Source organism: Mixophyes fleayi, chromosome 1, assembly GCF_038048845.1.
Source record: "Mixophyes fleayi isolate aMixFle1 chromosome 1, aMixFle1.hap1, whole genome shotgun sequence".
Taxonomy (NCBI): domain Eukaryota; kingdom Metazoa; phylum Chordata; class Amphibia; order Anura; family Limnodynastidae; genus Mixophyes; species Mixophyes fleayi.
In genome coordinates this window covers 340,269,786-340,283,796 of record NC_134402.1, presented here as the reverse complement: position 1 = coordinate 340,283,796, position 14,011 = coordinate 340,269,786, and the positions used below count along the sequence as shown (strand labels likewise).

General features: G+C 44.5%; 1 protein-coding gene and 1 long non-coding RNA gene across 2 annotated transcripts in view; one reads left to right on the top strand and one right to left on the bottom strand.

The window, feature by feature from the left end:
* The window catches only part of LOC142161060 (uncharacterized), a 69,969-nt gene extending 56,506 nt beyond the window's left edge, over positions 1 to 13,463 (top strand). The window contains exon 3 of the long non-coding RNA XR_012693343.1: positions 13,138 to 13,463. This is a non-coding gene — a long non-coding RNA (uncharacterized LOC142161060). The remainder of the gene's footprint in view (positions 1 to 13,137) is intronic.
* TOP3B (DNA topoisomerase III beta) overlaps positions 1 to 14,011 on the bottom strand; it is a 44,668-nt gene that overhangs the window by 6,311 nt on the left and 24,346 nt on the right. The window contains exons 12-17 of the mRNA XM_075216264.1: positions 13,573 to 13,719; positions 11,957 to 12,130; positions 10,952 to 11,080; positions 9,830 to 9,979; positions 9,360 to 9,460; positions 2,022 to 2,223 (exon numbers count right to left, since the gene is read on the bottom strand). Coding sequence (XP_075072365.1) covers positions 2,022 to 2,223; positions 9,360 to 9,460; positions 9,830 to 9,979; positions 10,952 to 11,080; positions 11,957 to 12,130; positions 13,573 to 13,719 — 903 coding nt within the window. The remainder of the gene's footprint in view (positions 1 to 2,021; positions 2,224 to 9,359; positions 9,461 to 9,829; positions 9,980 to 10,951; positions 11,081 to 11,956; positions 12,131 to 13,572; positions 13,720 to 14,011) is intronic.

Below are 14,011 nucleotides of genomic sequence, written 5' to 3'. Positions count from 1 at the left end.
GAAAACGGATAGCCTTCCTCTTGGCCTTCTTAAAGAGACTTCTGTCTCTAGGAGTAGGATCCTCCTGTTCTGGGAGGTCCAACGCTTGTCTCACCGCTAAAACCAAATCATTAATAAATTGCCTTTTAGAGCTTTCTTCCTGTCCCAAAGGTTGAACCTGGTCAGGATCAGAATTAACTTCCCCCTCTTTCTCTGAAAACTCCTCAGAGTCTGAAAGTACCATAAGGGTATTTTCAGATCTAGGCCTCCTTCTTTTAGCAGGCAGAATGTTTGGGGATTCGAGTAACTGGTTCAGTTTATCCAAACCCTTTATAAATGCTGTAGACCATGCCGGTTCTGTGGGAACAGGGGCTTGGTCTGTATGTAAAGAGGAAGGTCCTGGTATAGACGTTCCAATAGAACCTGTGGCAACAGGGAGGCCCAATTGTGTACTAGTATTATTAGCCACCGACGTTGCCACAGTAGACAGCAATTGATTAGATTGAAAAACCATCTGTGCTAAAGAGGAAACCGACTGTGTCAGGGAGGTCACCCAGGCCAGTTCCTCCGTCAGTGGGGCTGAAATATGCTGTGTTTGCGCAGGGGGGACCCCTGCTTCGCAGACAAAGCAGAGCGCCAACGGGTCCCTCTGCCCACAAGGTAATTTTACACTACATTTTGAACATGTAAAATATTTTGCCATAGGGCCCTTTCCCTTATCTGTCATTTCTTAATAACGAAAGGCACACCAAACACACAGACTTAAATGGTTAAATTTAGCTGAGTAGAGAGAGTAAATGTGTGGAGAGAGTAACAAGTAATCAACTAATCTTGACATAAAGCTGTACTTGTAATTATTTTAAACACAATATAATACTTAGGCAAGTAGGAGAACTATAATATAACCCCTACTAGCCCACTTTGTACATAGCAATACAGAGTATGTGTTTAAGTAAATCAGATACTTAGCCCATAGGCCAAACAGGGGAGAAGTCCAACAGCAGTGTCCTGGTGCCTGCTCCCTCAGATCTGTTCTCTCTTCCCGGGCTTCTCCTTGGCGCCAGAAGACCGGGTTAAACCATCTCTCTCTGGAAGGCGGGGGAGCTCTATGTCATTAACTCCCCCCCTTCAGATAATGCTGCCTCTGCAGCTGATTCTGTGCCCGCATAAAAATAAAAATGGGTATGTGGCAGAGTAGTGGAGACCTCCAGAGTTGAGGTCTCCGCAGCGGATAGTACCCGATGCCCCCTCCAATGTATGATCCTGGTATAGCCCCCTGTAGTTCTCCTCGCTCCTCCGCGATCCAAGATGGCCACCTTCATTTGAAATATCCGATAACCGGCGCTCTATGCCTGCAGTGGCAGCGCCGGTTATCGGGGAGGCTCCAGGAGTGACAGCGGTCCGTGAGACCGCTTGTCACTCCCAATTCAGGCACCCTATTCTTCTTCTCGCTCCTGTCCCTGTCAGTGAGAGCCTCTGGCTCTCATCTGACAGGGTAGTGCCTGCGCTGCTCTGCTGTGAGTGTGTTCTCTATATTAGAACACACTCCTGCTCTGCCACCTGAAAAAAAGTTAACGAATAAATAAAAGGAAAAATTACACGCAGTAACTAAAAACACTGCCCAACTCCATGGGCACCTAAAAAAAACTGAACAAGAGGGGGCAGGGGGATTGTAGAGGGGAGGGGTCTGCTGGCAGTACTAAAGTTAACTAGTTAGGTGCCAACTCCCGAGCTCCCCTCCACAACCCATGGTAAGCAGTGTCCCCCAGACTGGATGAAAGAGAAATTTTGACATACATTCTCTTCGTTTACTCCAACACAGTACACAATTCTGCAGGGAGGCTTTAAAGGCATGCACTGAATGCACTATTAAAAGTGTAGACAATGTGTCTATGTGTATAGTCCCTAATCGTGTGACTGCTGCAATGCAGGAAAAACACAAAAGAGAGTGTGGTCACAGAATAAATGAAGCCAGACAAGACAGAGGAGAGCAGGGTTAAGCTGCATGAAAGAGGAGGGCTATGATGAACCTTAAAACAAACCTTTCTTCATGTCCCTGAAAGGAGTGTGGTTGTAACAGTATGGGCACAGTGGATAGCTTTTCCCTCGTGATCCTGAAGACCACAGCACAAGTTCAAAGTCATCCAGTGGACAGCGCAACTCTTTGTACAGCTTGATGGTCCCATTTTGTGGCAGGCTATAGGTCTCGTCGCAGTGGGAGCAATGCAGACGGCTGGGCTTAGCCTGGTGGCAAATAACATAGTTGACATGGATTGAAAACACTGTATTAAGCCTGCTGCAGTTGCACTGTGAGAAAACAACACTGTCCAATAAAAAACAAAATTGTATATATGGCCTGTGTACAAACTACTTATGTGCCGAATGCTTACAAATGAAGACTGTGAAGTGGCAGTGTATAATTTAAGGCAAATGTGGAACCCTTGCTTTAAAATTGTGGACTGGTCTCTGATGATATTGTAGCTACTGGTAAATCCCTTTCTCTGATGCTGTAGGGAAAACATACTATAGGATATATTCCACCACTTAGAAAATAAAAACTCCTCCTCCTCTACACTATAATCCCCTTTGCTATTGGCTGGCAAAGCATGCTGGGACTTGTAGTTTTACAACACCTGGGAAGCAACAGGTTGCCCAGGCCTGCCCTAGGATGTGAACCAATTCCAGTGAGTGAAGCAGGCACCACCAACCCTTGGTTGCTATAAATGCCAGAAACTACTCTGGAAGGACTGCCTTGTGTTCAGGAAAACTATGTCAAGGCTGCAGCTCAGTAGAAGCTTTTTCAGGCACTGCAATGAATGTAAGAAACAATAAAAAGAGGATTTATGTACTTACGTTAAATCCGTTTCTCTGATTCCGTCTGGGGGACACTGCTTACCATGGGTTGTGGAGGGGAGCTTGGGAGTTGGCACCTAACTAGTTAATTTAGTACTGCTGGCAAACCCCTCCCCTCTACAAACCCCCTGCCTCTTCCTGTCCAGTTAGTTTTAACAAGCCCAAGATAAAAAAGGGCAGTCATACAAGAACACACAGAAGAAAAACAGAAGGGAGGGATCGCAGTGTCCCCCAGACGGAATCAGAGAAACGGATTTAACGTAAGTACATAAATCCTCTTTTCTCCTTCATCCGGTCTGGGGGACACTGCTTACCATGGGGACGTTCTAAAGCAGCCCCCTAAGGGTGGGACTACTCTGAAAGCCCTGCTCGTAAAGCACTACGAGCAAAATTTGCATCCGCAGAGGCAAATATATTAAACTGGTAAAATTTGGTAAAGGTGTGGACAGAGGACCAGGTGGCTGCCCTGCAAAGCTGGTCCGCAGAAGCTCCATTCCTTGCTGCCCACGAGGCCCCCACCGATCTGGTGGAATGGGCTGTAAGTCTCTCCGGCACAGCACGGCTAGCATTAATATAAGCTTGCCTGATGGTAGACGTAATCCATCTGGCGATGGATTGTTTTGAGGCTGGCCAGCCTCTCTTATTAGCGTCATAAAGAACAAACAGTGAGTCAGTCCGTCTAATCTGGGAAGTTCTTTTAACATAAATGCGGAGAGCTCTAACCACATCCAACTTTTTCATTGATTGCTGATCCGTATGAGAAGTGGATGAGAAAACCGGAACAATTATTTCCTGGTTTAGATGAAAAGCCGAAACTACCTTTGGCACAAAGGAAGGAAGGGTTCTTAACACCGCTCTGTCCTCGTGGAACACCAAATAAGGTTCCCGACAGGACAGGGCTCCTAATTCAGAAACTCTGCGAGCGGAGGCAATAGCCAGAAGAAAAAGGACCTTCCAGGTCAAACACTTCAAATCCGCCTTGTTCAAAGGCTCGAAGGGGGGTCCCTTGAGCATGTCCAGAACCAGATTGAGATCCCATGGAGCTGTAGGAGGGACATAAGGAGGCTGTATATGGAGAACTCCTTGGAAAAAAGTCCTAATGTCTGGTAAGTCAGCCAACTTCGTATGGAAAAATATCGAAAGGGCTGAAACCTGAACCTTTAAGGAGCCTAATCTAAGGCCTGCTTCTAAGCCATGCTGAAGGAAAGCTAACAAGCGAGGGAGGCGAAAGGAGGACGAGTGGTATGTCATACTTTCACACCATTTAATATATGCCTTCCAAATCCGGTGATAGATGCGAGATGACACTGGTTTCCTAGCTCGCATCAACGTTTGAATTACACTGGAAGAAAACCCTCTAGCCCTCCAAAGGCTGGCTTCCACAGCCATGCCGTTAAATTGAGCTGATGTAAATTCTGGTGATGGAATGGACCTTGAAGAATAAGGTCGTGACGATACGGAAGGTGGAATCCCGGACCTTCCACCATAGATATTATTTCTGCGAACCACACACGCCGTGGCCAGAAGGGGGCTACCAGAATTACTGGTAGGGAACCCTGTCGAACTCGTCTGAGGACGCGAGGAAGCATGGGGATTGGAGGAAACAGATATCCCATCCTGAATTCCCATGACATCGTCAGGACGTCCACTGCCGCCGCTAGGGGATCTCTTACCCTTGCGCAGAACCTGTGGACCTTTTTGTTGTGTCTGGAAGCCATGAGGTCTATGTCTGGAAGACCCCACCTGTGAACCAGAGATTGGAAGACTTCCGGGTGAAGTGACCACTCCCCCGGCATCATCTGGTTTCGACTTAGATAGTCCGCCTCCCAGTTTTCTATTCCTGGAATGAAAACTGCTGATATTGCCGGAACATATAGCTCTGCCCAAACCAATATTTGGGCTGCGATATCCATCGCCGCTGCGCTCCTGGTTCCTCCATGTCTGTTGACATATGCCACGGCCGTGGCATTGTCGGACTGGATACGGACTGGGTGGCCCTGAAGAAGGGATTGTGCTCCCTGAAGGGCTAGAAGAATGGCCTTCAATTCCAATACATTTATTGGGAGAGCCGACTCCTGAACTGACCAACATCCCTGGAGCCGGAGGTGCAGGACCACCGCCCCCCAACCTTTGAGGCTGGCGTCCGTCGTGGCTATGATCCACGACCAAGGTGCGAAGGATCTGCCCACATTCAAGTGATCCTGGCACATCCACCACTAAAGAGATGTTCTCGCCCTCTTGGATAGAGAAATCTTTTGAAGATCTAGGCGTAGGTGTGAACCTGACCACTTCGACAATAGGTCCCACTGGAAACATCGAGAATGAGCTCGACCGAAGGGAATGGTCTCAAAGGAGGCCACCATCTTTCCCAGTAGCCTCATGCACAAGAGCATTGAGGGTCTGGGAGAAGACAGAACCTGTGAGGTTACCTTCTGAATAGAGGTGATCTTCTCTACTGGGAGAAATATCCTTTGTTTTATGGTGTCCATGATGAGTCCCAGGAACACCATGCGCTGACACGGAACCAACTGGGATTTCCTTAAATTTATCAGCCATCCGTGGCCCTCGAGAACCGCTTGGGTGAGGGATAGGTGATAGCTTAGGCAACTCTCTGAGGAAGCCTTGATTAGCAGGTCGTCCAAATAAGGAACGACCTGAACACCCTGCAGATGAAGACATGCTGCCATCACTGACATAATCTTTGTGAAGACCCTTGGCGCTGTTGATAGGCCAAAGGGGAGGGCCCGAAACTGATAGTGAACTGATCCCACCGAAAATCTGAGAAGGGACTGATGGTGGATCCAAATGGGAATATGGAGATACGCGTCCTTTATATCTATGGACGCTATGAACTGATCTTTCTCTAGGCCGTTTATCACTGACCTTAGAGATTCCATCCGAAACTTGTCCACCCTTAAGTGAACATTGAGGCCCTTTAGATTTAAGATAGGGCGAAAGGAGCCGTCCGGCTTCGGGACTAGGAATAGGTTGGAATAAAACCCTGTTCCTATCTGGCAATCTGGAACCTTGGCGATGACCCTCTGAGCTAGAAGAGAAGCTACACAATCCTGTATAGCCTGTCTTTTTACTGTATTTCGGGAAAGAGGGGCCTGGAAGTAACGGCGTGGAGCCGGGCCTGAAAGGTCTATTTTGTACCCCTCTGAAATAATTCCCCGAATCCAAGGATCTTGGGAAGACGCTGCCCACTGTTCGTAAAACAGAGACAGACGTCCCCCGACAGGCAACCCCTGCAATACAGGGTGGTCGTCAGGACGCAGGCTTCTCCTGAGATTTAGGGGCCTGGCGTTTGGATGCAAACGAGGACCTCCCTCTGGTAGAGGAGCCTCTGGAATTGGATTGCCTGCCTCTAAAGGGCTGTCCCCTATGGGGAGAGGCCCCACGAAAGGGCTGACGAAAGGAGCTACCCCTCGGGGCGCGGCTCCTGCTAGCATAGACTGGCATGGACGTGCTCCTGCCCCCCGTGGCCTGGGAAATAAGGGTATCTAATTCCGGACCGAACAAACCTGCAGCCGAGAAGGGGATAATTTCAACGGACCTTTTCGATTCCGCATCACCTTCCCAGGATTTCAACCAAAGCGTCCTTCTGGCTGAAATGGAGGCCGCCTGAATGGAAGAGGAGACTGCCGCTGAGTTCTGGGCTGCTTCATAAATATACCCCGAAGCCTCCTTTAGGTGTAAGGCTAGGGAAAGAAATTCGGAGTCCTGTAAGGCCTCAGCTAGCTGGTCTGCCCATGCCTCCATGGCTCTAGCCACCCAGGCTGAGGCAAATGTGGGTCTAAAGGCAGAACCCGCAGCCGCAAATATGGATTTGAGCTGTGATTCAACCTTGCGGTCATTGGCGTCCGGCAGGGACGCTGAACCCGGGGCTGGGAGTAAAGTATGTTTTGCTAAGCGAGCAATGGGAATGTCCACCTTGGGAATACTTTCCCAGCGAGCCACTTCTTCTTCCTGTAAGGGATACAGGGGAGAGAACCTCTTGGGGATAGAAAATCTTTTATCGGGATGTTTCCATGCCCCTTCAGCGATATCTCTAAGTTCCGCGGAGGGAGGAAAACGGCTGGCCTTCCTCTTGGCCTTTTTAAAGAGACTTCTGTCTCTGGGGGTTACATCTTCCGGTTCCGGGAGATCCAACGCCTGTCTTACCGCTAAAACCAAATCGTTTACAAATTGGCCCTTAGACACTTCTCCCTGCTCAGAGGAATGACCTTGGTCAGTGTCCGAATAAATTTCCCCTTCTTCTTCAGACTCCTCCTCAGAATCTGAGAGGGTCAATAGGGGATTAACATATCTAGGCCTCTTTCTTTTAGCAGGCGGGGTACTAGAGGGGTCAAGTAGCTGGTTAAGCTTATTCAGCCCTCTGATAAAAGCTGTAGACCATGCCGGTTCTGTAGCAACCAGGGCTGGGTCAGTCTGTACTGAGGATGGTCCCAGCAAACTCAAAGCACTAGAACCTGAGGAAGCCGGGGGGTCTGACTGTAAACTTGCATTACTAGCCACAGAAGTTGCCACAGTAGTCAGCAACTGGTTAGACTGAAGGACCATTTGAGCTAAAGAGCTAACTGACTGCGTAAGGGAGGTAACCCAGGCCGGTTCCACCGACGGTGGGACTGAAACCTGCGGTATCTGTGCAGTGGAAGCCTCTGCTTCGCATGCCGTGCAGAGCGCCAACGGGTCCCTCTGAGCACTAGGTAATTTAACATTACATTTTGAACATGTGAAATATTTTGGCATAGGGCCCTTTCCCTTATCTGTCATATTTATAAAGGAAGGCACACCAAGCACACAGAGTAATAAAAAATCTAGCTGAATATACAGATAGATAGTTAATATAGAGAGAGTAAATAAGCAATAAAAAACAGAGCAATACCAAGTAAACAACTGATATATTCTAAAAGTTGTACTTGAAATAGTAAACACCATAAATATCAATGGCTAGTAGGAGGCTATAATAGTAAACCTGCTAGCCCAGTATAACCACATCAGATATGTGTGTAAATAAAGGTGATACTTAGCCAAAGGCCACCCTGGGGAGCAGATCTGACAGCAGTCTGTGCTTTCTCCTCAGCTCTGTTCCTTTTCCCGGGCTTGTGCTGGCGCCAAAAGACCTGGGAAGGACCATCTCTCTCTCTGAAGGAAGGGGGGAACTCTATGTATTAGCTCCCCCTTCCTGTAGTTCTTTTTTTTTCCATGTCTTCTCCTTCTTCTTCAAAAGAACTATCATAATAGTGGCAGAGTGGTGGAGACCTCTAGGACAGAGGTCTCCGCAGCGGAAGGTATCCGACGCCCCCCTCCTATGACTGAGGGGGGAATCTTGGTTTAGCCCCTTCTCCTCGGCGCTTCTGCCGAAATCCAAGATGGCCGCAGCCATCTTCATTACCCGATAACCAGCGCTCTATGCCTGTAATGGCAGCGCCGGTTATCGGGGAGGCTATGGGAGTGCAGCGGTCCATGAGACCGCTTGTCACTCCCTTCAATCAGGCACCTTGTCTTCAGCCCCTGTCAGTGAGAACCGCTGGCTCTCAGCTGACAGGGGAATGCCTGCGCTGCCAAGCTGTGAGTGTGTTCTCTATATTAGAACACAATCCAGCGCTGCCACCTAAAAAAGTAAAAAAGTAAAGGAAAAAAATAAATTTTTAAACATTAAACTAAGCAGTAAAAAATAAGGGTGCCCAACTCCAGGGGACCTAAAAAAAACTGGACAGGAAGAGGCAGGGGGTTTGTAGAGGGGAGGGGTTTGCCAGCAGTACTAAATTAACTAGTTAGGTGCCAACTCCCAAGCTCCCCTCCACAACCCATGGTAAGCAGTGTCCCCCAGACCGGATGAAGGAGAAAATGAAACTAGGAACCAAGACCTTGTGCCCACCCTCTATTCAGGGCACTGGAAAAAAACTGAGGAGGAGCAGAAGGGTTATCGGGAAGTGGAGGAGTCACTTTTCTACCCACCGGCCTCCTAAGGGGTGGGGGGGGGGAGGCGACAAAACCCATTGCTGTCTGAGTGAACATACACAACTATCACACCACTCTGGGCAAACACATAAACATAATTGCATCATAAACAAATGCTGGAAAATCACTCAGTTCAAAATGGCAAATTAGTACAAAAACATGTAATAGCAATACCTATACAATACACAATTACTGCTATCAAATAAAGATACATGTTATTCAGTGTGGATGAGTATGGCTATAACTCAGTGCTTCCATTTAGCTTTGTTTACCCATGACAGTCATGTTTCTGCTGCTTCAATTTTGTAACGCTGAATGATTATTTTTTCAGAATTCAAGCTCTTGATGCAAGTAGCTTAACAAAAATAATAGGAATAGAAGAATATTTTCACGATTTGCTGTATTTGGCACTCATAAGAAAGAAAAAGAAGGCAAGGGATGGTGTTTATTACATGAGTGTCCAGGTTTTGTGTTTTAAACATATGGGAGCCCTCCAATAATCTTCTAGTGCCACTAGTACTGTCCAACCAATTATTGTTTCAAAAACCCTAAGTCCATACCTGTATATATTTCATAAAGCGATGACATTTTCCACAACGAGACAGTGGTTTGCCAGTGGCAGCGAGAGGTGAGAAGGATACTTCCATCAGTTCGTCCATTCCTTGGGAGAAACAATGTCAAGCTCAGGATGTCATTGTGACAACAACCTACATAACTCATTCTGGAGAGTTCTGTGTTTCATCACAGAATAAAAAAGTCTACAAATAATACTATTTTCAAACAGTACAGCAAGAAAGGCAGCTAGACTAAATGATTTCAAGAACAAGCTGTTCCCGGCTGAAACAGAAGTAACGCCATAAATAGCAGGAGTGGAAGTATCTACAATTAAATAAACAAGCACACAATTCTGTAAGCCTTTATAGCCAATTAATCTTAGTGGGCATATAATTGAGCTAATCACGTTGTTTGTGATTTATACACAAATCTACCTCCCTTCTGGTGAGATATCACAGAGTGCCAAATATCTAACCTGCAATGGAGTCCACAAAATAGTGAAACTTTCTTTTGAAGATATCCAAAGTGTGGTCCAAGACCTGTTGGAAATTTGCTTTCCCATGAGCAATCAGATTGAGCTGCTTCTCCACCGCACTGCGGATAGTTGGGAGAACGAGCTCTTGGTCTAGAAGACAGAAAAAGGGAAGTCAACATTCAGACAGATGTTTTGTTTACTGGAAAAGCATTTATTATACTACACAACCAAATGTTTCTGTGGATTGTTTCATCAACTATTCAGTATTGGAAGCACCCTTTTCAAGAAAAGATTGTTTACGAAGCGCCGTACACAGAGCAGGTGACAACAGTAAAAAGTGCAAATAAGGTGCAAACAGTACAAAATTACAAATGTGCAAAGAGGTAAAAGTGACTACCAGTGCACACAGAATGGGAAGGAAGGTGGGGAGTGAAGAAAGGAGGCTGAGCCAGTGCCCAGAAGTGTGGGTGCCGCTAACAGGATCGGTCAAGGGTGGAGATATAGAGACAAGGGAGAATGGGAAAGACAGCGGCAGGAGTCGAGTGACAAAAAGGAGAAAAGAGGGGGTGATTGGTGGCCTACATCATCAACATTTATTTATATAGCGCCAGCAAATTCCGTAGCGCTTTACAATTGGCAACAAGCATTAAAAAGACAATACTGGGTAATACATTCAGACAGAGAGGTAAGAGAACCCTGCTTGCAAGCTTACAATCTATGGGCCTACAAACTTTGTTGCGCTGTCCTGTGTAGCATTAGTGTTCAAGACCACTGTGTCATATCTACCAGGCAACAGAGAATGTCAGCTCACTTCCCAAACAAGTTGGGATTACGGCTGATTTTATGTATTGTAAGAAATGTTACGCCAACGTGTTTGAATGCACCTTATAGTTCTAATACTGTAATAAACAGAATAAACCTGAGATAAAGATTGAAGTAAAGTAGCTTCAGATGACTGAAATGTGGTTGTCTACTATGAATTGTTTCAGCTGGTCACATGACAGACTTGTATACACATTTTTGCATTTCTATTCCTTCCTATTCGTGCAGTAAAGATTTATACTACCAGGACTTTGTACACTTGCTTTCTGCCGTCATTCCAGCAATGTTGTTTGTACTCACCTATTTTGTAATAGCCATGCACCAGTACAATGCCCAAGCTAGTAGGCTTCAATCTGCGCCCACTCTCCACTGTTACATAATTGCGCTGACAGACATTGTTGATGTGCACTGGTATGCTGGCATCCGTACCTAAGGAGTATTAGGTGCATTTCATTATGGTTCATCTTATACAAACAGGAACATATACCTTATGGACTTTGTACCAGAAAGATGGTATGTTACACCCAGCCAACAAGTCCCATACCTGACTGCACAACTGTACCAAAAAACACAACAATATATTCAAATACAAGTAATATATACACGTGTGTAAAAGCTCCAGGGTGCACAATACAGTACTTTCAGTATTTTAGAGTGGCAAAGATACAAACCAAATAAATACATGCATGCAGTGAGCACATGGCTAGCAACAACAAAGCCCATTCAACAGATGTACGGAACAATTCATAAATGTCACACCCACATCCCTTGGCTAGTCATTATTTTTCTGTAGGCAGTGGGTGAGGAGGTGTGGCTTGATGACATCACGAAATGGTGCAATGGTGTCATTAGGTTCCACCCCCTCCCCCATCCATTAACAACAGGAAAGTATACTTGTAACTTCTCTGAACCCCCCGTTTGCAAAGGATGAGTTCCACTGAAGGGGTTGAGCCTATTTTATAACATTTATTGTAAACACAGTTCTATACAGAATGTTATGCACTACAGTGTATATTTTGCAAAATTTGTAAAATTTGTAAATGATCACTGCATTCTTTTCATCTTGTGACAAAATTAAATGACTATTAATTGAAGTAAATAATACTACATAACATATATTATGTAATGTTTTTATTCACTCTATTTTTTGAACCCAGTAGCTAATCTCTGTAAACTACTACAGCCAGTATAATGGCTCTGGTTAAATTATTATTCATGATAAAAGAGCAACAAACAGTTCATGCTAAAGGGTAGCAATCGTTTACCGCATAAGAAGTGACAACATAAATATATCGTATCACCCACCAATCCCATGCTTTTCCATCAGGGTGATGAGCTCTGCCTCAGTTAGGTAATCCGGAGGGCACGTCTGTTTCTCTAGCAGCTTCACCTCCTCCACACTAAACTTGTCCCCACTCTGGCAGGGCTGAAAACTCTCCTCCAACGGAATACCCTGCCAAGGCATGATTTCAGTGAACCCTGAAATCCAAGAAGAAAACAGCAAGGTAGAACATTGAGTGGAACTTCCCCTGAAGAAAATATGTATGATATAATGGAGTGTGAATCATACTATCTGCCTTTCCATGAAAGTGAAAACAACTTTAGATGCTAAAAAGTGCCTGAGAAAGGCAGAGCATATGCAGCACAGGACCGCTCTCTTTGTGAGAGATTATCATGGGAGCCAACAGTAAGAAATAGCTTAAGAATATATCCATTAACTCCAAAAACATACTAGTAGGTAAATTGGCTGCTATCAAAAATTGACCCTAGTGTCTGTCTGTCTCTCTGTGTCTGTGTGTGTATATATTAGAGAATTTAGACTGTAAGCCCCAATGGGGTAGGAATTAATGTGAATGAGTTCTCTGTACAGCGCTGCGTAATCAGTGGCGCTATATAAATAAATGTTGATGATGATGATTTATCACTCTTAACATAGCTTAATTGTTTTGAATACAATTTTAATTCGAATGGCACTTTAAATGTAAATATAAATTAAAGTTATTGTTTACTTAAAAGGGTTTCTATGTTTAGTATCATCCTGTTTCACCTTCTTTATAACGCACTGTACTTCTGCCTCTCTATGGTTCCCTCCGCTAGTCATCTTGGGGAAGCTGCATATTGCATGCACCATGATAAGAACTAGCAAACTGTTACTCACTTCTATCCCTGATTTTAAGGGGAGTTTCTTAGGTGCCAGGCTTCTGTATAATAATATTTATTAAATAGCGATATTATGTGGTGACAGTGCTATGCAGTTATTCATTCCACAGGAATTATTATTAAATACCTTTACTACTAAGATTTTCTCTAGCTAAATAAGTATATTCACTATGGCTTTTGACTAAAGTCGAGGAATGGAACTACAGTTTAAAGCTAGGAAACTGATTTTTAAAAAAACAAAAAAACAACAATTCAATGAGTAACAATAGTTGTGCTTTTTAAATGTTAAAATTATGTGAATAGAAACTCTTTTATTTGTTTTCCAGAAATAAAACAGCAGAACTTACATGCAACAAAACAGAGTTTACTTAAATATGCTTTACAGATGAACAGAGATTCGGTACAAGGCAGCAAGTGCTTTGCAGCTAGTAATTTGAAATACAATTGGTTCCAATAAACAAGTTTTCCTTGGCGGCACATTTCTAAGAAGCACAGATGAAAACATTTCACAAGTTATCCAAAAAGCATTTTATAAAGAATGTGAAAGATTATATATTAGAAAGCAAATAAACTGATATATTATAACAACTGCAAATTAAAGAAAGGTCTCTAATAATACTGATTTCTAGATCCTACATTATTAAGTATCCATGAGGACTGGTCTACTGTGGCCTGGGCTGGAGAAAGTTAAAATGCTGTTGCCTAGATCCAGTCTTAGGGCTACTCACAAAACCATCCCCATATTTGTGCAGCTAACTTACCGGGAGATATCACCTCCTTGCAGGTTGTTGTGAACCGTTCACGGCCCACACTGAAAGCAATACTTGTCTGGAGATATTTACAGTCATGACTGATGGTAGCAATGAAATGTCGGGTTATATATTCATACAGCCGCCATGCTTCACCACCTTGGGAGAAAATAGATAACTTACTAAATACGCAAGTTGGTAAATCTTGTTGCATAATTTAGAGAAAACAATAATATCTCATGTTTGAAATGATGTATACTAAATTAAGTATACATATGTTGTAGTATAGACTTATAGGCTCCTAAACAAAATGGACAGTTTGTATGGGGAAGAGACAAAACAAACAGTAAAAAAAAACACAGACACACCTAGAGGAACAAATATAAAATAAAGCAATTCAATCCTTACATTTCAGGCACGGTTCTATAAATGATGCTGAGTTAATAAAAAA